Below are 21,814 nucleotides of genomic sequence, written 5' to 3' on the forward strand. Positions count from 1 at the left end.
TAGTATTTTAGCTAATTATTAATAATAAAATTAACTAATTAATGTTTTATTTATGCAAGTAAGCCTAATCAGCTCGTTCCCCACACTTCAAACAATGCGGGCCCAATCCTGCCATGATCTGATCGAGCACAATTGCTCCCAAACATCCGAGCCCGCGTGCGATCCTCCAGTGATCCTCGCATTCCTTCCTTTCCGGATTAGCACGTGCACTCTTCCGGAATAAAGATTCCCACTCTCACTTCATCACAAAAAAAAAGAACTTTTTAACCTCCAATCCCATAAACAATAGCTGAAATTACTATTTATTCCCGAAATTACTATTCATTCCTGAAATCACTGTTCATATGAACAGTGTTCCGTGAAAACACTGTTCATATGAACAGTATTTGAGATGAAACTGTTCATATGAACAGTGTTACGTAAAAACACTGTTCATATGAACAGTGCTACGGAAATTTGTTTTGATGATTCACTATTCTTCTTCCTTCCAGCGGCTCTCTCGCCCGTTTCAGCCACGCTCCAGCAAGCCTTCCGCGTATCAGACGTGTCACCAGCCCGCGTCCTCACCTTCCATCCGCGTCGCTGCCAGCTCGTCCCCAACGCGCAATCAGCGCACCTCAACGGCACAGCACCCAGCTTCATCCCGTGCGAAAGAAGGGGAGAAGAAAGGATTCATCCCATCCGTGTTCCTCTTCCGGATTCCCAACTCCTTCCAATCCTGTCCGCTTGCACCTTCCAAAGCCGTGATCTCCTTCCTCTATGCCATCAAAATCCCAGCACCTCCTCCGTCGATCACCCTCCCGTGATGCTAGCGGTGGTCCCACGGCAGCCTCCGCCTCTGCACCCACGGATCCACGTCCTCCCGTTGATTCTGTGCCAGCCACCGTGCCAGCTCCCGTCGGATCCCCAGCATCACGCAGCCATCTTCCGCTTCCGCTTCATCATCAGCTATCCCACGCCATCAACGCGTTCACAGCCAGCAAATCTCAGCTCCCAGCATCGCGGCCGAGCCGGATTCGAGATCCCAGCGCCTCCTTCCTTCCGCATCAGCCCCTCCACCGCGTCCATGATCGGCTCCTCCCGAAGATCACGCTCCCAGCTCTTCCGTGATCTTCTCCTCCGCATCCAAGCGTCCGTGCCAGCTCGCCCATGCCATGAACGCCCCAATCCGGCACCCAAAGAAGGAAACCCCTTTTCCGTGATCCCAGCAACGCCTGACTCACAGCCGTCTGCACGTCCTCATCTCTCTTGATCAACGCCACAGCCCCCTCCGGCTTCATCCATCCACGTTTCTCCCAGATTTCTTTCCATTCCCGTGCGAAGAAGAAGGGAGAAGAGAGGATCCCGCGCCCGGCCGCCTCTTGCGCATCCTCCGCGTTCTCCTCCTCGTCCCAGCACCGCGTCTCCAAGTGCTATAAGAAGGGGGGAAGAAGGCAGGCAGAGGGTGCTCAGGTGGGGGGTGGGAACCAAGAGAGGAGAGCTCTCGGGTGGTGCTGTGTTGAGCCAAAGAAACAGAGGAGGAACAGGGGGTGCTCGGCTCGGTTGGAGGAAGAAGAAGTGTTGATGCTCTGTTTTCAAACAGAGCCAGTGCTTTGTTTTGTTTTTTTTATTCTTTTTCTTTTTCTTTTCATGTTTAGTTTTATTTTTAAGGGCAATGTTTTATGTTTATTGTTATTTTAATTAAGAGCAATGTGTTTTGAGTTTGAGTTTTAATTGAGAACAATGTTTTAAGTTTTAACTTTAGAGAATTTTATTTTGGTGGAGTGTTTTACTTTTAAGATTTTATTTATGCTGAAATTTTAATTTCTTTTATGCAATACATTAAATCTTCTTTTATGAAATTTATGTTTGCTTCAATCTCTTAGTTTCATCCATTTTAATTTTATGCCAGAGCTTTATTTTTTATTAAAAATATTTTTTGAATCTGAGTACATGTCGTCTAGTTAATTTCAATTAAAAATTATTCTCCGGTAGACTAGAGATTCCATCATCATCCCCGATATAATGTTTTTCTTCTATTATTCAAAAATCGATTTCAAATCCGAGTGAACGTTCTAATTTTTAAGCAACTCCAATCGCCTCCCTGTGGATCGACCTCTTACAACCACTATTCTTCGAGTAGAACAGGTAAGAGTAAATTAAATTTAACTTTTGTTCGTCGGTTCTAACAACGATCTGTCTAGCATATTTTTAGGTGGACAGGAACCGCACAACAGTGAGCCCATGATATTTCAACCCAATCCAACCTAGGCTGAATTAAAAGGCAAGGAGAGAATGGTTTTGGGGTGGTTACCAATGGTCACCACCCCTCCCCACTTGTTAAACTCAAAAGGAATGCAGAAAAGGTGGCTAAGTCTCTCTATAAATCCTAGATTGGTAACCACCCCTCCCCACTTGTTAAACTCAAAAAGAATGCAGAAAAGGTGGCTAAGTCTCTCTCTGTAAATCCTACCGAAGACTTTCTCACTTGCTTTCCTCTTCTTCTTCTATAAAGATCCTCGATTGTCTTGAATGCGAAGCATGGCATTTGAGCGGTTGACATGTGTGATTTCCATTTCTGTGATCTCACACAAAACTAGCAATGTTCATAATGAAAAAAATTATGCATGTGAAACGATCCAAACGATCCTAGATTACATATGCTTTGGTCTCCACAAAATTGAACTCTAATTTTATTGAATTTTTCGTTCTACACTGACATTATTGATTCTTTATATGGTGTGTTTTCATTTCTCACGTTCCATCAATATGATCCCACTATTCTTTCTATATATTCTTTGTCTATTATGTGCCCATGCACATTATTGCAAGAATAGATCATGATGCTTGCATAAGAATATATATAGGAGATCTCAGACGAATATGTGAACTGATTTGGGATTGATATGCCAGTGCTGCCTAGCAAATCAAATTTTCAAAGCTAGCAAAAAATACCTAGCAAATGTGTCGCATTAAATTAATGTCAAGGTAATTTTAAGCACTTTATTCATTTTTCTTATAAAGATATACATAGTATGAAGGACGAAGAAATATGGTGTTATATTGTTTTTTTTTTATGAAATATGGTGTTATATTGTTCATTACCTCCACTTCTTATCTATATGATTCATGCAGATGGGAGGAAGACATACCACACTTTGAGATGCTATAAGTTGGTGAATTCCCCTGGTTCAGCAATATATCGACCATAATATTTGGAGCAGATGCTACTCATTCAGCAATATATCGACCATAATATTTGGAGCAGATGCTACTCATTCTGACACTGGAGAGGACTTTGGTCCGTCAGTTGCTGCTGTAATGATACATCACCTCTTGATATATTTTCTCTAAGAAAATTTGTCAACGAAAATATCAAATCACCTTTAGATAACTTACAAATAAAATCATTTTGGAAAATTTATACTGTTTCATATGAAATTTTTGTCTTCTTAGGTCTTGCAGCAACAAGAATTCAGAATATATAGTTATGATTATTATGTATTTCATCTTTTTAACCGTTTTACTCTTGTTCTGCAAGATGTTGGAATATCTTGAAATATTTTAAAGATGCTTCACCCTTCATCTGTTGCTTTAATGTAATTAAGTTAAAGAGTTAATGGATATTAACTATTTACGTGCTCGTAATTAGCAATATGCTGCTATCGATTTTTTCTTGGTTCAGTATAAGAAAAAAAAAAAGAAAGAAAAGAGGATTTAGGGTTTGCCACAAAAAACTGTGTTGCTGCATTCAAGGATTTAGATGTCAGGGCTTCTTGATGAAGGGGCAAGATTGTGTTGATTAAATCTAATGGATATGATTTGTTCTAGATAGAAAATTGGTGTTTTATGTATAATCTACATGAAATAGGTCTCAAATGTTCTTAGACTCTCACTATATCTCTTAAGCAAGCCGTTGGTGAACAGCTCCACATTGGTTTAAAATTAGATGAGCTTACTCGATTACTAAATGAACCCAACCGGTTCACCTTTAGCCGGTTTCCATGCCTACTTGGATCATACTAGATTTCTCGAGCTTTCAATCAAACAAATCCTCTCATGCCCCAAACCCATAATCCATGTCATTGCATGATTCCTAAAGCTGAGATCATGCAAGACCTACAAGATGAGCAATATTCCAATAATACTAGAAATTTAAATCAAACATATAATAATCATAATAATCCAACTAAATAAATCTTCTATTATTAAATGGTAAAATTTGTTTAGCTATAAAATTTTAAATATTCATCTTGTATCAAAAAATAAACTAATTAACTATTCAATTGCTCAACCTCCAATGCTCAACCCATCTGACACTAAACATCTTATTCCAGACAAAAAAAATTGCAACAAATTGGTATGAGTTCCCAATAAGAATCTCCATACACCAACACCATTAAAAATAAAATAATAATAAAGATAAGAAAATAGACAATACTGGAGTGAAAATATAAACCATGAAATCTCATATTAGACATCCATTATGACTCAATTAAATTGATATATACACACACACACGCACACACACAAACATTCATCATATATCATCCAAAAACCCGTCACAAGTATCATCAATTATTGAAAAGTGGTTTCATGTGACTTATCATCCTTTTTTTCATTAACAAGATCCAGACCCATCAATAGTTAACTTTCGGTTTTGGACTATCTACGGCATGCTCCAGCACATGATCAGCAAACCAACATGCGACGTTCCTACCCATGGCTAGCTATTCATGTATTAACATCTCCGTCGTAGTTGGTTATTCACACACCATGTTGCAGCTTGTGGTTGGCTATTCACACACCACATTCCTGCCCATAGTTGGTTATCCATAATTAACGTGGCTAATCCAAACATCTCTTTCTTATCATCAACTTATTAAATCTTGTTGTTTCCAAATAAAACATAACTTAATAGTATATTCATTTCCAAAGTTTCAAAGCAACCGGTATCATAATTCAAGCATTAGAAAAACCATCAATATTTGATATATACATATCATAGAGAAAACATATACTTGTGCATATTCATACCGACAATCATGTAACAATGATAATTATATTTGCAAAATCAAAAGTCATCGATACATGATTCTTAGATACATAAATAAACATATATGCATATGTGTGTGTATAGGTGATTATTTATAGAGATCATTAACACTATTGATGACAAACTAAAACCCAATGTGTACCCACCCACACCTCGATCTATGAACTAGGATGAAAGTATAATGCTCAAAGTTTTCTTGCCCAGATGATTATTCTCTTAAAGAACCATGTCCAATCATCAGAAAAATCATAAATGACCACAACCGATGGTGGAAATTTATGGAAGAAGATGGTAGATGGTCGTAATAATGTCAGCCAGGACCCCTCCTAGGCTCAACCGGAATCCACATAGGTGTTTAGATCCTCCATTGGTCCATTAAAGCTTGTAGAGAGAGAAAGGAAGAGAGAGGAGAAAAAAAATAGAGGCGAGGAAAAAAACACAGCAAACAGAGGCGGCTTGTGCTCGATCTAGGAGAAAATCTGGCTGGCTGGCAATGGTGGCAAGTGTCAGCTAGAGGTTCGACCTCCGAACGGGGCTCTGTTTCCAACCAAGAGGTTCCAGGTTCGAAACGCGTGGGCGTCGATTAAATCTGGGGACCGAATGCCCCGTGCCTGGACTCGGGGTCTGGAAACGCATCTGGTCCGGATGGTAGCCTTGGTGGTGCCGGGTGTGACGTACTCACACGTAGGGTCGGGGTCGGATTGCCGAACCGGTCCACGGGTGGGGAGGGTATGAGTAAAACCGGTCGGGGTGCCCAACACACGGCCATTTCTGCCCGTATCGAACATTCTCCTGGCGGGTTGGGGGCCTAGTGGGAGCTGCTACGCGGGGTTGGGCTTGTCCCTTCCTCCCCCCTTCCCTTTTACATTAGCAAAAAAAAAAAAAAAAAAAAAAAAAAAAGTCCGCGACAGCAGCAATAGCCACGTGGCCGGCAGTCGATGAATGCTAAATAGGGATGAAACAAAAGCAAAACAAGGGTCTTTCTCCTCCATCACGTGCAGGACATGTGCTCAACCAGTAGTGCTCCAAGCTAATCCAGGCCGGTCTAGGTCATTATGGGTTAGTCTAGGGGACCAAAGATAGATGGTTTATTTATCACCATTTATGTGCTGGTTAGTTGTACTGTAGTTGTAACAACTCAGGATCTTACCCAAAATGACTAACCAAAAGTTATTATTTGAGTTTCTTGATTCTATATAAATATATAAAATCCATCCAGTGAATAAGCGATGACGACTATACGGTCCTCACATACTTCCTCCGTTTAAGCCTCGACTTCTTCATTAGGCTAAAAGTTCAAATCCATTCAAGTCTAATTACAAGCATTACGATCAGCCCGTGGTTAGCCCTAATTGATCTGTACTGCAGTGTCCCCTAGTCCACATAGGTTATGGGCCGAGTTCGCTCTGATACCATTTATCACAAACTAGGACATTACCCAAAAAGGTTAGCTGGAAGGTATTTTTTGGATTCCTTAATCTTGTGTAAGTACCCAAGATCTCCTTGGCGAATAACTGATATAGGACTAAATACACGCCCGCACGGGTTCTCACATACTTTCCTCATTCAAGCCCCAACGTCCTCGTCAGGCTAAGGGTTCAAATCCATTCAAATCTAATCACAACCACCACGATCGGCTCATAGGTAGCCTCTATGAACTCTCGTTGCAGTGTCCTCTAGTCCACATAGGCTATAGACCGAATTTGCTCTGATACCTAAAAGGCTAACCGGAAGGTATTTTTTTGGATTTCTTAGTCTTGTATAAATACTTAGGATCTCCTCGGCTAATAACCAATGGAGGACTAAACACATGCCCGTGCGGATCCTCACATACTTCGTTCGTTTAAACTCTGATATTCTCGTCAGACTAAATGTTCAAATCCATTCAAATCTAATCACAAACACTACGATCAGCCCGTGGTCGGTCTCAATGGATCCGTACTGCAGTGTCCCTTATTCTACATAGGTTATGGGCCGTGTCCGCTCTGATACCATTTGTTATAAACCAGGACATCACCTAAAAAGACTAGTCGGAAGTAGAGCTGATCAAAACCCGGGCCGGGCTCTACAGCAGAAATTAGGCCCAATGGCTATGCCCAGGCCCGACCCGGCCTGACCGTCGGGCTTAAATTTTTGTCCAGGCCCGAGCCGACTTTATAAATCTAGTTCTAGGCTCGTCTAGCCCGGCCCGACCCGATAGGCCCGACTCGACAGGACCGATTTTTTCTTTGTTTGGAATCTGGAAATGGGCCAGAATGGCCCGACCAGACCCGACCCGATTTTTTTGGTCGGGCCGTTTTTCTTGCCCAGGCCCGACCCATGGGCCTTTTTTTAATGCCCAAGCCCGAAAAATTTCGGGCCGGGCTGGGCGGGCTAGAAAGCCCGTGATCAGCTAGAGATGGGCATCGGGCCGTGCCGGGCCCAGGCCCACCGGGCCACAGACTAAACGGGCCGTGCCTGGCCCGGCCTGTTACTAAACGGGCCGTGCCAGGCACGGCCCGCTTAGCCTAAAAGCTAAGCCCGGCCCGGCCCAAGGCCCGTGGGGTGGCGGGTCGTGCCGGGCCCTAGCACGAGATGGGCCGTGCCTGGCACAACCCATATGGCAAAAAAAAATAGCCGTTACGGGCCGTGCCAGGCGTTACGGGCCGTGCCTGGCACGGCCCGTCTAGCAAAAAAAAAAATCGTTGCCATAACGGCTATTTTTGGTTTTTACCCAAAATACCCCTCCCAACAATCATAAAACGGCTAATTTGAGGGGTATTTTGGGGAAAAAATATTTGGAGTCCTATAAATACCCCTTTCCTTCCTCATTCTCACCACACCAAACCAACTCTTCTCTCCTTCTCTACTACTACTATTTCTCTCTTCTAGCAATATTTAGCAAGTGCTCTTCTAGCAATTTAATTTTTAGTTTGTATTTAGCAAGTGTTCAAGTGCTACACAAGAGGAGGTTCTTGTTGAGAAGAAAAGGAGGTTCTTGTTGAGCGCACAAGAGGAAGCTCACAAATCTCGGCTCTACCTCTGGTCCTCTACTTAATTTCTCCTTGTGGTTAGTTTTTTATTTTTTGCATTCATCAATTTAGATATGTCATCTTTTGAGAAAAGTCATTTTGGCATTCCTCCTATTTCTGAGGGTGAAGAAACTAATCCCCAACCCCATGTTCCTAGTTCCTCTAGAACTAGTGAACCGAGTGAAGATCAAACCTCTTCTCGTAAGAGGACTAGTGCTGTATGGAATGAATTTGATAGAATTATGGTTGATGGAGTCTGGAAAGCAAAATGTAAAAAATGTGCCAAACTTTATAGTTGTAGTAGTAGTGGGGGAACAGGCTATTTAAAAAGACATCAAGAGAGTCATAGGATGCATGATTCTCATCTTCAAAGTACCCTTAATATAAAGGGGGATCACTTTTAGGTAATTTTGCATATAATCATGAAAATTAAAGAAAAGCACTTGTAAAATGGATAGTTAAGGATGAATTACCTTTTAGTTTATGTGAATCTTTTAATTTTGAAGAATATGTTCAATTAAACCTACAACCTGCTTACAAAAGAACTAGTAGGCGTACATTTAGAACAGTAGCTATGACTAACTTTTTAGCAATGAGACAAAGTTTAATTGAAACACTCTCTACTTTAAATGTAAAAGTTTCATTAACTTCTGATATTTGGTCAGCATATGTAGGTAGTAATTGTTTTATTGCTATTACTGCTCATTATATTGATAATGATTGGCAATTAAATAAACGTATTCTTGCTTTTCGTGCTTTTGATTTTCCACGTTCTGGGCAACAAATTTCAAATGCCATTTATCAAGCTGCATGTTCATATAATATTAATGATAAAATTATGTCTATTACTTTTGATAATGCATCTAATAATAATTCTGCTGTTACATTATTAAAGGACTCATTGCATCCCATATTAAATGGAAATTTATTGCATATTAGATGTGCATGTCATATCTTAAATCTTTCTGTTCAAGCTGGCATGGGCATGATTCAAGATGTCAATTCAAAAATTAGAAATGCAGTTTTTTTTATTCATGCTTCAAGATCAAGACTTCAAGAATTTAAGGAACTATGTATAAATCATGGTAAACATTTTAAAAAATTTAAACTTGATGTAATTACTCGTTGGAACTCAACATATAGCATGATACATGATGCATACCCATATAAAAACTTATTAAGTGCATATATTAATGATCGTGGATTAGGCTTTACATTGACTGAAATTGATTGGAATAAAGGAAAAATTTTGGAAGATTTTTTGCTTAGTTTTTATAATGCTACTAATGTTCTTTCTGGTATTTATTATCCAACTTCATGTTCATTTTTACAACAAGCATATATGATTAGTCAAAAATTTGCAGAACATAGATATGATGATGTTTTAATGCCTATTATTGAACAAATGGAATCTAAATGGAATGAGTATTGGGACAAGATATGTCCTATGCATAACTTAGCTGCTGTATTTGATCCAAAAGTTAAATTGAATGGCGTACTAATTTTACTTGATGCATATTGTGAAAATATGATTCAAGATCCTGAACCTGCTAAAATTGAGGTAAAACAACTTCTTTATGATATTTATGCTATATATGATGAAAAAATTCGTGGATCTAGATTTTTCGTACAAAGCTCTATTTCTTCTTCTAGTAGTTCTCGTTCGTCATCTATTTTTTCATTCATTGCACAAAGAAAACACACACATGCTTCAAGTTCATCTTCATCTTCTTCATCTTTAAGTAGTGAACTCGAATTTTATTTACGAAATGATATTCAGTCTGCATATGATGAAAATCAAATAGAGAGTCTAGATGTATTATCTTGGTGGAAGAGTGTTAAAAATTAGTATCCTGTTATGTCTGCAATTGCACGCGATATTTTAGCTGTGCCGAGTCCACAGTAGCATCGAAATCCGCTTTTAGTGCAGGTCGGCGTGTTCTTGACGAAAAGAGAAGTAGGATGATTGGCGAAACGGTTGAGATGCTTCTCTGCTTCAAAGATTGGTTGGATGCTGAGGCGAGACTTCAAGATAAAGGTGGACATGATACAACATCCTCTGATGATGATGATACAAACACTACTGAATAGTGAATACTGATGATTAGTAAGATTTTGATCATTTATTTTTATTTCTTAATTTTTTATAATTGTACATTTTTATTTTTTTAATTGTTAAAGTGAGTCATCTCTGTTTTTTTTTCCTTTCTTATTGTATTCTGGAGGTCAGACCAAGGTCCAAACCTCCCTTCATGTACCATTTTGATTTAAATTAATAAACTGGTAGGGGTCTATGCCAAACCCCCCACCATTAAGGTGGCTTTATATTAATAAATCCTTAGTTCCCAATATTTATTAATTTATTAAAAAAATTTTATTCCCATTTATTTTAAGGGGACGAGCCGTGCCTGGCCCGGCCCAGGCCCGGTTCAGACCCTTATGGGCCGTTCCGGGCTGGTTCGCGGGACGTGCCGTGCTTGGCCCACGAATCGTGCCAGCCCAGGCCCTTATGGGCCGTGCCGGGCTGGCTCGCGGGCCGTGCTGTGCTTGGCCCACGAATCGTGCCAGCCCAGGCCCTTATGGGCCGGGCCGGGCTCGGCCCGCGGGCCAGGAATTCGTAACCCAGCCCGGCCCCCTTTTATGGGCCGTGCTAGGCACGACCACGGCCCACTTCGTGCCGGGCCGGCCAGCACGGCCCGTTACTGTAGCAAGCGGGCCGTGCCTGGCACGGCCCGCTTCGTGCCGGGCCGGCCGGCCCGGCCCAATGCCCATCTCTATGATCAACTCTGGTCAGAAAGTTTTTTTTTAGATTTTTTAGTCCTGTATAAGTACTCAAGATCTCCTCGACGAATAACTAAATTGGGACTAAATACATGCTGCATGAGTCTTCACAATAGTAGCCCGTGTTGGGCTATAAAATGCAACTATTTTGGGCCTTACCTCTACCATCTGCTCAATCTAATGAGAAATGAGATTGCGAAGCATTACTACCATATGAAATGATTGCTGTATCAAAAATCCAATCGTAAGTTTGATCAAGAGATCAAAATTTGGCAACCTTGGCCCTTTCGGTTAACCTGTCTTCTTCGTTAACAGAAATGAGATGTGACAGCAACTTTGAACCCTTGGAAGGATTGGCCGATTCTTCCCCAACTAAATAAAAAAAGAAAATAAAAAAAAATCACGGAAGTGAGGATGGGACGGCGGAGGGCCCTGAATGATGTACACTTGTTTCTTTATTCGTTCTCTCTACCAACATGTCGGTAATCTTGAAAGTTTTTTTCTATATTCACCAAAAAAAAAAGTTTTTTTCCATGGCTATTAATGCATTATTTTTTTTGTTTTTTTCATTAATAACTCCGACACTGATAACTACAACGGATTAATGGGCCCGCTTCGTGTGCTCCGGTACCATCCCTACAATGGGTCCCACCTGACTAAGATGAACTGAGAGCATTAACAAGGAAAAGGAGACAGCATAATATTTACAAAAGAAAAGTGAAGGATAAGGGAAACAACAACCTAATGCCCAGTGGGAAAGGTTACAAATCCTATTATCAAAAAAAAAGAAAAAAGTACGAATCAGCCGACTCGAGTTGACAAGCCAGGCACCATCAAATTTAGTTTGTTATAACTAAAAAATATATATTTAGGCTTAAACCAAGCTGATAAAAAAAATTTAGATTCTATCTGTTTTGCTTATTGAATTGAAATTAAGTAAACAAGCTTTTCATCGTGCTAAGCTGGAGTTTTTATTAACTTTTGCAAATCAAAGTATCAGACTACAAAATTGATCCGCCTCCAATTCAGCCATAGCTCACCAAAAAAAACTAGCCAATCAGAATTCGCTACTGTTTGGGGGGGGGGGGCACCCGCATTTAGTCCCACATCGGCTGGGGGGGGGGGGGTGCACCCGAATTTAGTCCCACATCGGCTAGTAGCGGAAAGGTTCTGTGCCTTAATTGGGGGTGGAAATCCTTTCCTCTTGAGGGCCCTTTTGTGGGACAAAACCGTGAGGGCACCAGTCTCCCCCCGTCTGCGCTGGACGCGCGGGCTGGAGTGCCCAAAGCGGACAATACCTCGGGAGGAACGCAGTCCTCTTTCTCTGCTAGCTTAATGTGGGCTAACTGTTGCGTGAGGCTCCGGCCAAAGCGTCCGTCCCCGCAACAGATTGGTGCTAGAGGAAGGGCCGCGCCCCTTGCCGCAGACTACCCCCTAGGACTGGGAGGCGCCACAGGAACCTTCCCGCTAGGGGGGCTATGTTGTGGGGGGGGTGCACCCGAATTTAGTCCCACATCGGCTAGTAGCGGAAAGGTTCTGTGCCTTAAATGGGGGGTGGAAATCCTTTCCTCTTGAGGGCCCTTTTGTGGGACAAAACCGTGAGGGCACCAGTCTCCCCCCGTCTGCGCTGGACGCGCGGGCCGGAGCGCCCAAAGCGGACAATACCTCGGGAGGAACGCAGTCCTCTTTCTCTGCTAGCTTAATGTGGGCTAACTGTTGCGTGAGGCTCCGGCCAAAGCGTCCGTCCCCGTAACAGATTACAACAGCTACAACGCCAACAAATGGTTGATCAAGATCCGATCCCGAGTGGAGCAGTCGACAGTCAAGATTTTCAGCGACAACACATTGGCGCTAGAGAAAGAGGTCGGAGAGGTCAAGTCAATTCTCAGTGGCAATATATTGGCACTAGAGGAAGGAGTCACAAGCCCATCATAGGAGGTTTCGTCTTTATACCATTATGAAGTCTTGAAAGGCGTAGCCAACACCTTTCAATTTCCAGCCAAACACACTAAAGGAGTCTGACGGCTCTTTACAGAGCCTGTGGTGGGCTCCACCATCACTAGAGCCATAGATGGTCTCGGTGGTGACCTTTAAACAATTTCAAATACTTCTTCAACAAATCCAGGCACTGACTATTGCAATCCAACACATGCAATAAAACCAGTTGCCCCCTAACAGCTGCAACAATGAGAAGCCTATGAATAGGGTTATCATGAGAACCCGAAGCGCTCAAGTCATCACTCCCCACCTCAGAGTGGGGGGCAGGCACCTCCCAACCAGCCTTTCCACTGTTATAGCTCCGACAAGGCTCCACGCAACCACAACATCAAGTCATGGAGTCAGATGGAGGAGGGCCAATCTTCCTCTTGAGAGAAGTTGGCGTCCAGCCATTCTTTCTCTCACCGCCTTAATAGGGCTTCCAAAAGGAAAACCAACCACGACCACAAGCTCAAGGAGATGTGTTAGTGCCTTAAAGACTTGAGGCAGCATCAAGCTAGTCAAAGCCAAGATGTGGAGTTCACCACTGTACCCCCATTTTCGACAAAGATAATGGGAGAACCTGTTTCTCCCAATTTCTAGATACCACAGCTGGAGGCATATGATAGCACCTCAAACCCTTTGGACCACTTAGAGAGTTTCAAAGCTCTCATGATGATCCAAGGTGTCACTGATGTGGTACTGTGTAGAGCTTTCCCATCTACACTTTGGAAGATAGCTTAGTTATGGTGCATTGATTACTGTCGGGCTCGATCCCCTCATTCGAGCAGCTTAACCGGATGTTCGCTGCCCATTTCATAAGCAACAAAAGGCCAAGAAAAAGTTCAGACACCCTCTTCACCATCAAACAATGGGAGGACAAGTCCTTACGAGACTATGTTAGACACTTTAATGCGACCATGCTAGAGGTACGCGACCTGAATCATTAGGTCGTGATGTCCACCATGAGGAGGTTCCTTTTCTTCCTAAAAAAAAAGTTTTCGAGAGACTACGCTGAGTTGCTAGCCTGGGCAGACAAGTATATCAATGCTGAGAAGGCCATGACAGCACAGCGAGAGGTAGATGGGGGCAGAACAATAAATGGGCCCATGATACTTAGCGCCCCCCATCAAGAAATCCAGAGGGGATGAAGAAGCCCCCTGCCGATTAGAAAGCCCTACTCGGAAGTTCGAGAGGTACACACCCCTGAATGCTCTATATCGGTAGATTCTTATGGAGATCCGCAACTACAGCTATGTGAAATGGTCGTGAAAGATGAAGTCGATGGCTCCTAAGGACATGATGCGATATTACCCGTTCCACCATAACCATGGGCATGATACCAAAAGTGCTTCTAATTGAAAAATGACATTGAGGCTTTAATTCAACGGGGCTACCTTAGTTCCTACGTCCGAAACTCTTGGGACCAAGCCGACCCTCGTCGAAAGTTGCCCTCTCCTAACGTAAGGGTCGCTAATTAACCTATGGCCGGAATCATCAGCACCATAGCTAGGGGAACAAATGCTGGAAGAGAACTAGCTTGTATGCAGGAGCTCATCGATGAAGAGACTGAGGATAGTCATTTCCTTCTTGGATGCTGATGGAGAATGGGTACAAACCCCCCACGATGATGCCATTGTAGTTTTTCTTACTATTACAAACTATGATGTAAAAGAAATTCTAGTAGATAATGGAAGCTCGGTGGATAATCTTGTTTTACAAGGCCTTTTCTAGAATGAACTTGCCAGTTGACAAGCTTTAGGGGATCACCTCTCCCCTGGTCAGCTTCTCTAGAGATCCGGTTCCCATGGAAGGAACCATCACTCTCCCTGCCACAACAGGGTGGGCCCCACAAAAAACCATCATCATGATGGATTTTCTGGTTGTCAAAGTTCTATCTGCCCATAATACCATTTTGTGTAGGAGGGGCCCGAGGTGACCAAGCGCTCACCCGACGATGCTACGTGGCTACGCTCAAGGAAAAGAAGCCGAGGGAGATATTTTCCGTCGAAAACTTCAATACCCGAAATAGCTAGAAGCAACAACGTAGGAAGCCAACCGAGGAACTTTGTTTTGCACCTCTTGATGTGATGGTGCCTGACAAACCATGCAAATTAAAGCCCGTCTTGATGATGTCATCAGAACCTAGCTTCTAGAGTTCCTCCAAGCTAATGCTGACGTCTTTGCCTGGTCAGCTTTTGATATGCCAAGCATGGATCTGGAGGTCATCACCCACAAATTAAGTGGAGACCCTACTCAACGGCCAGTCCAGCAGAAGAAGAGGAGCTTTGCCCTAGAAAGGCAGAAAGCAACTGGGGAAGAGGTGGAGAAGCTTCTCCATCCTGATTTTATTCAAGAAGTAAACTATCCCGATTGGTTGGCCAATGTCATGCTAGTCAAGAAGCCGAATGAGGCATGACGAATGTGCGTTGATCTCACTAATCTCAACAAAGCCCACTTGAACGATAGCTTCTCTTTACCAAGAATCGATCAGTTGGTCGACGCCACCTCAGGCCATCAACTCCTCAACTTTATAGATGCTTTCTCGGGTTACAACCAGATCTGGATGGCGCCCGAAGATGAGGGAACCTCATTCATTACGGACAAGGGGCTCTACTGATATAGGGTCATGCCCTTTGTATTGAAGAATGCTGGAGCCACCTACCAACGCCCAGTCAATAATATATTCAGGAACCATATGGGTCGGAATATGGAGGTCTACATCGATGACATGCTAGTGAAAAGTAGACGGGCCGAGCATCATGTTGCTAATCTGGACGAGACCTTTTAGACCTGAAAAAGATACCGCATGAAGCTCAACCAAACCAAGTGCGCATTTAGGGTCTCCTCTGAAAAATTTCTTGGGTTCATGGTCACTCAACGAGAAATAGAAGCGAATCCTGAGAAGATCCATGCCATACTAGAGATGATGCCCCTAAAGAATAAAAAGGAGTTACACCACCTTGCTGGACGAATGGTGGCATTGAGCATATCGTTGCAAGGTCAGCTGAAATGAGTCTATCTTTTTTCAAAATTTTGAGGCAACTATAGGGGTTCTATTGGACGAGCGAATGTCGAGCCCCATTCGAAGAGCGACGAGGTTATCTCAGCACCCCATTGCTCCTCTCTAAATCAATTCTTGATGAGGTGCTCTACCTTTACCTGGTTGTTTCCTCAACGGCTGTAAGCTCGGTTCTCATCCTCGAGGAGTTTGGAGTCTAGAAGCCTATATACTATGTGAGTCGGGTCCTCTGAGATGCGGAAACTTGATATTCTAGATTAGAAAAAGTGGCATATGTACTCATCATCTTGACAAGAAAGCTCTGCCCATATTTTCAAGCCCATTCCATCGCCATCCTGACCGACCAACTGCTGAGGAAAATCTTACAGCAGCAGGATTCATCAGGGAGGTTGGCTAAATGGATGGTGGAAATCGGTGAATTTGACCCACGCTATCAACCTCGACCTATTATTAAAGTGCGGGCGCTGGCGGATTTCATTGTGGAGTGCTCAGTCCTCAAGTATTTGAAGAGCCTAGCTTGCACGACACCCCATGAGTTGGATTATTTATGGACACTTCATGTGGATGGATCCTCCAATTAGGCCTGTTAACGGGCCGAGCCGAGCCCGAGCTCAAAATGAGGCCCGTTTAAATTCGAGCTCGAGCCCGAGTAGCTCACGAGCCTAAACGAGCCCGTGACTTAAGGTTTGAAATTCAACGGTCGAGATCATTTGGAAACCAAACCCTGCATCCAACGGGCCAAAGCCCTTCTCCCCATCTCTCCCTCTCCTAGTCTCCTAATTTTCTAAACGGGCGAACGGCTAAGCCTCCTCACCTCCTCGGCTCCTCTCCAACTCCAAGACAGACTCCAAGTCTCCAACCATCCTCCATTCCTCCTCCCGGCGGCCGGCGCGGACCTCCATTCCTCCTCCCGGCGGCCGGCGCTGTGCTTCTCTTCTTTCTCATCGTCCTCCTCCATTCCTTCTCCCGGCGGCCGGCGCGGTGCTTCTCTTCTTTCTCATCGTCCTCCTCCATTCCTTCTCCCAACGGCCGGCGCGGTGCTTCTCTTCTTTCTCATCGTCCTCCTCGGCGTCACGGTGAGTTCCCTCTTCTTTCCTCACGGTGGATTAGAATACAAAGGATTCTGATGTCACCCACCTTCTTCGCCTTTGTTTGGCATTCACTGCGCCCATCTCTCTCCTCTCCATATCACTTTTCTAGTGAGCTTTCCTCTGTTCTCTTCGTTTTTTTTGCTAATTGGGATTTTTTTATGAGCATAATGTGATTCTGCATCAGTGCCAGGAGAAGAAGAATGTTTCCCAAAAGGTGAACCGAGAAGGGTTTCTATTCCTCCTTCTCTCTTCTTTTTTTGGCGATCAATGTTGCCCATGATATTAATATATTCTGTTCTTCTTTCCTTTTTAATTCCCCCGTATGCTTCGATCTGGTATCATCAAAATTATTTCTCGATTTCTTGTTAGGATCAGTGCTGTTGGGCTAGGATTGTGTATTCTATTGATAGCTCTTGCTATCGTGGGACTGCACTTGCTTTCCTTTTTGTTTTTTCCCACATGCCAAAGCTCTTACCTTGAATTAATCATGGCAAAATTTTAGTCCTTTATTTTATGGGATTGGTTTCTTTCTTCTGGGTTACGATTTAGGAATCTCTGCTAACCTTGTCTGCGATTGGTTTCTTAAGGTTGCATTATGATTCTGAATTCTTTTCATTTCCTTACATTCTTGAGTTGTCTAACTATAATCTCATGATTCGATTGGTTTATCTGTTATTATTGTTATTATTATTTCTTTATGAAAACGTGTTTGGGAGGAGAGCTGAATGTTATGCTTTCAAGTATTTAAATAAATTGGCATCTAAATTTGATTGGTTTTGTTTTGGCCTTAAATAGGCTTTGTATGGCATGCTTATGTACTAAATATGTAATTTGACTGGTTGTTTATATTTTTCTAGAAATGTCAAATGGGCAACATGAAATCGATCAACATGCCTCTACAGCTTATAGTGCAAACGAACTTGTTGAATTGGAAAATATTATTGATAAAGATGATGCCATGGATGAAATGAAAGAAATGGGTACAGAACAATCTTGGGATGACCCAAACAGGAGGAAGAGATCTGAGGTGTGGACTGAATTTGAAATCGTAACAGTAGATGGTAACACAAAGGCAAAATGCAATTATTGTAGTGCTAAATTGGCATGGAAGAAGGGGGGTGCCACAACTCATCTCAAAAGACATTTAAATGCTTGCATGCCTCAAAAACTTTCTAAGTCTAGCGAAGACAAAGAGTTAAAACAAAGCTTATTATCGTTTGATGTTACTCAAGGTCATGCAATGCTAGCAACTTACAAGTATGATAAAAACAAGATAAGAGAGATTCTTGCAAAGATGTTTATAGTGCATGAGTATCCTTTTAGGATGGTGGAACAGCAGTTCTTTGTTTTATTATGTAAAGCTCTTAACCCAAAATTTGAGCTAATAAAGCGGGTTACTTTGAGGAGTGACTGCATGAAAATGTTTGCAATTGAGAAGCAAAAGTTGAGGTCAATGTTAAGAAATGTTGATAAAATTAGCTTAACGACGGATCTATGGACCTCAAATCAAACAATAGGGTACATTTGCCTCACTGGATATTTCTTAGATTCTGAATGGAAGTTGCAAAAGAGAATTTTAAACTTTTGTAGCTTGGCACCTCCCCACACGGGAATTGCTATTGCTGATTGTATTCTTCGGTGTCTAAGTGAATGGGGGATTGAAGATAAGGTTTCTACTATTACGTTAGACAATGCATCTTCGAATGACACAGCAGTCAAAGTCTTAAGGGATAATTTTGCAATCAAAGGAAAGCTTTACTTCAATGGAAAAATATTTCATATTCGCTGTTGTGCACATGTTTTGAACCTAATGGTACAAGATGGTTTAGCAGAAATACGGGATGTAATTGAGAATATCTACGAAAGTGTGAAATATCTGAAGATGTCTCCTTCACGACTTCATAAGTTTACTGAAATTGTTAAACAATTGAAGTTGTCAACCTCTAAAATTCTTCAACTTGATGTGCCTACTCGATGGAACTCAACATATGAAATGCTAGAGTTAGCATTGGAGTTCAAACCGGTGTTTCCAATGTACAAGGAAAGAGACTCCAACTATAAATGGTTACCATCCGAGGAGGACTGGATACGAGCTACAGAGGTTTCAAAATTTTTGGAAGTTTTTAATGAAGTCATAGAAGTATTCTCAGGACGTCAATATCCAACTTCAAATTTGTTCCTTAATGAAATTTGGAGAGTGAAGGAGAAATTAAATGATATGTCCTTCGATACTAGAGATTTTGTGATGCGCATGACTCGAAGAATGAATGAAAAATTTGAGAAATATTGGGGAGACTGTAACTTACTAATGGCAATTGGAGCAGTTTTGGATTCTCGCTATAAAATGCAGCTCATTATATTTTGTTTTCCAAAAATTTATGGTGAGGATGCTTTTCAACGCCATATTGATGATGTTCATGAAGCTTTAGATATGCTTTACAAGAAATATGTATCTTCAGATGAACAAATAGATATTGATGCTAGCAATATCCCTAGTACCTCCTCCAAACTGAAAAGAAAAAGAAGGGCTAATCATGCCTTTCATATGTGGGCTGAATAATATAGGAATGTTATTCCTTCAAATAAAACTGAGTTGGACATATATCTAGAAGAAGATATTTGCAAGCCTGGTGAAGAAGACTATGACAAGTTTGATGCTTTGAATTGGTGGAAAGCCAACACTCTAAAATTTCGCACTCTATCAAAGATGGCTCGGGACATATTATCCATTCCTATTACTATTGTTGCTTCAGAGGCTGCTTTTAGTGCTGGAGGTAGAGTGCTTGATCAATATCGTAGCTCTTTGAAGCCTGAGACTGTAGAAGCTTTGATTTGTACTAGAGATTGGTTGCATCATGAGCTTGGATTGGAGCAGTCATCAAATGTAAGTATCATTTATAGTATTTAATATATCTTTTAGTAGTTAGTTTTTCAATTTATAATTTCTGGTTTCTTGTTTAATTTACAGGTTGATGAAGAGTTTATGCAATGGAATACAGAGACTGGTCTAAACTAGACTACTTGAGAACTTGAGATTTATTATGTTTATTATGCTTCTTCAACTCTTTTGTAGAACTTGATTTGTATTGGATGTTTTTTAGTTTGGTGGGGTTTCACTTAGACCATTTAATATCTCTTTGATTGTCATTGCCTTTGTGCTTGGATGTGGTTAATTCTTTTCTTTTTTGTCTGTGACCGGGCTTGCTGTCATTGCCTTTTTTTGTCTGTGACCATTTCAACAATTGCCAGCCACTTGATGGATCAACAGAAACAAGTTAGTCATGTTCATGGTTTCTACATCCTTTAGTTCTGGGTCGTCATTTTATGGTATAGATGGACGTCCATATTACAATGCTGAAGATGGAGCTAGTGGTGCAGATAAAGATCATATGACTTCTTCGCAAAGAAATTTTGGTCCAAGTTCATCCACCTATGAGCAGGAGGTACCTTATTGTTATTCTTCTACTCAAGGTAATGCTTCATCTAGCAGATCATTATTTATGACTTCTTCGCAAAGATATTTTGGTCCAAGTTCATCTACTCAAGGTAGTTCTTCTTATTGTACTAATATTGGATGCAGAACCTCTTGAATCTTCAATAGTGAGCACTCAAGATGTTGACATTAGTTACAAGCTTTATAGTAACTATTATTTGTTTTGGTCATATAGACTAATCTTTTGTTGATTTTCAGCTTCCATATGATGTATATGGCTATATTTTGATTTCTTAATATTCTTATCTTTTTCTGCAGGGATAGATGCTGTAATTTATGTGAAACTGAACAGCCGAATTTGTTCCCTAGTTTTGATGCATAATCAGGTGATTATTTTCCAAAATTATAAGATCAAAGGAAAGACATCATGAATTTAAAAAATCACATGTAATTGCTGGAATTGGGTTTTAAATTTTAAAGATCTTTTTCAATTTCAGGAGCTAGGCCTATTAGCTGGAACATTGTTTGGAACTAGACCTATTAGTTGGGTCATCGAGCAGTGTTCGTCAGCTATCTATCTTCATCTTTGTTTAGTTTATTATACCTTTTTTATAGGCAAGAGCCAATCCTGTTAACATCAATGGCTGTTTAGAGATGCTTAGCGTGAGCTGATTTCAATGGCAGACCTGTTAACTCTCGTGCCATGAAATGAACAGTGCAGCTTTGTTATGCATATGCCATTGGTTTGATGGCTGTGATCCTATAACATGGCAATTCAGGTTGGTGAATATGCCATTGTATTTGTTCCTATAACATGCCATTGTATACTTTTTTCTTCACAAGCAAATTCAGCAAATTCTTAGTTGTTTGAAAATAGTCAAACAAATTAGTTCCCTTTCTTTTTTGAAAAAAAACCCTGCAAATTATTTCTTACATTTGCTTTTATAATCTTGTTTTGTTTAGTAGCCACTGCACCTAATTGCTTGTTTGCCATGATACAATTTGACTTGCATCCAAGGTGGCCGTTGGGTGAGGAATACTCCCAAGGGAAAAGTGAAGCTCGTTCCTTGAAAAGAGCCAGGATACACCCATAGTTAACATCGCCATAGTTGCTGTCGTGCATCACAGGCTGAACTGATGCGTCAAATAGTCAATTTTCTCCTTCCAGGCCATAGGATGTTACTGAAATAGAGCCATGGAGGTTATCAGCTCAAACAACATCCAGAACACCTGGCGGTCACCATAGCTTGCTCATGCAGCGCTCTCTTTGTAAATTAAACAGTAGAGGACAGTGATGAATGTCTAATTCAAAATTTTCTTGTCCTTTTTATTGGCAGCCAATCTGATGAATACCATTTAAGATGTCTTCGTTCAAGATGATGCATCTTTTTAACAACTTGTGTTCATACTTTCCCTTAATTTGTTGTGACACTTGTATCTGTGGTCTTATGGTACTGCTAGGCG

General features: G+C 41.6%; 1 protein-coding gene across 1 annotated transcript; it reads left to right on the plus strand.

Annotated features, from left to right (window-relative positions):
• The first annotated feature begins 16,722 nt into the window (after nucleotides 1-16,722).
• LOC103720982 (zinc finger BED domain-containing protein RICESLEEPER 2-like) lies at nucleotides 16,723-21,766 on the plus strand. The gene is made up of 4 exons (XM_039117085.1): nucleotides 16,723-16,902; nucleotides 17,775-19,801; nucleotides 19,886-21,129; nucleotides 21,369-21,766. The coding sequence occupies exon 2, from the start codon at nucleotides 17,777-17,779 to the stop codon at nucleotides 19,475-19,477; it is 1,701 nt and encodes a 566-aa protein (XP_038973013.1). The 5' UTR covers nucleotides 16,723-16,902; nucleotides 17,775-17,776; the 3' UTR covers nucleotides 19,478-19,801; nucleotides 19,886-21,129; nucleotides 21,369-21,766.
• Nucleotides 21,767-21,814: the final 48 nt, after the last annotated feature.

Source organism: Phoenix dactylifera, unplaced genomic scaffold (assembly GCF_009389715.1).
Source record: "Phoenix dactylifera cultivar Barhee BC4 unplaced genomic scaffold, palm_55x_up_171113_PBpolish2nd_filt_p 000182F, whole genome shotgun sequence".
NCBI lineage: Eukaryota > Viridiplantae > Streptophyta > Magnoliopsida > Arecales > Arecaceae > Phoenix > Phoenix dactylifera.

Coding starts and splice junctions, on each gene's coding strand:
- LOC103720982 (XM_039117085.1), top strand. CDS start 17,777: ATGTCAAATGGGCAACATGAAATCGATCAACATGCCTCTACAGCTTAT.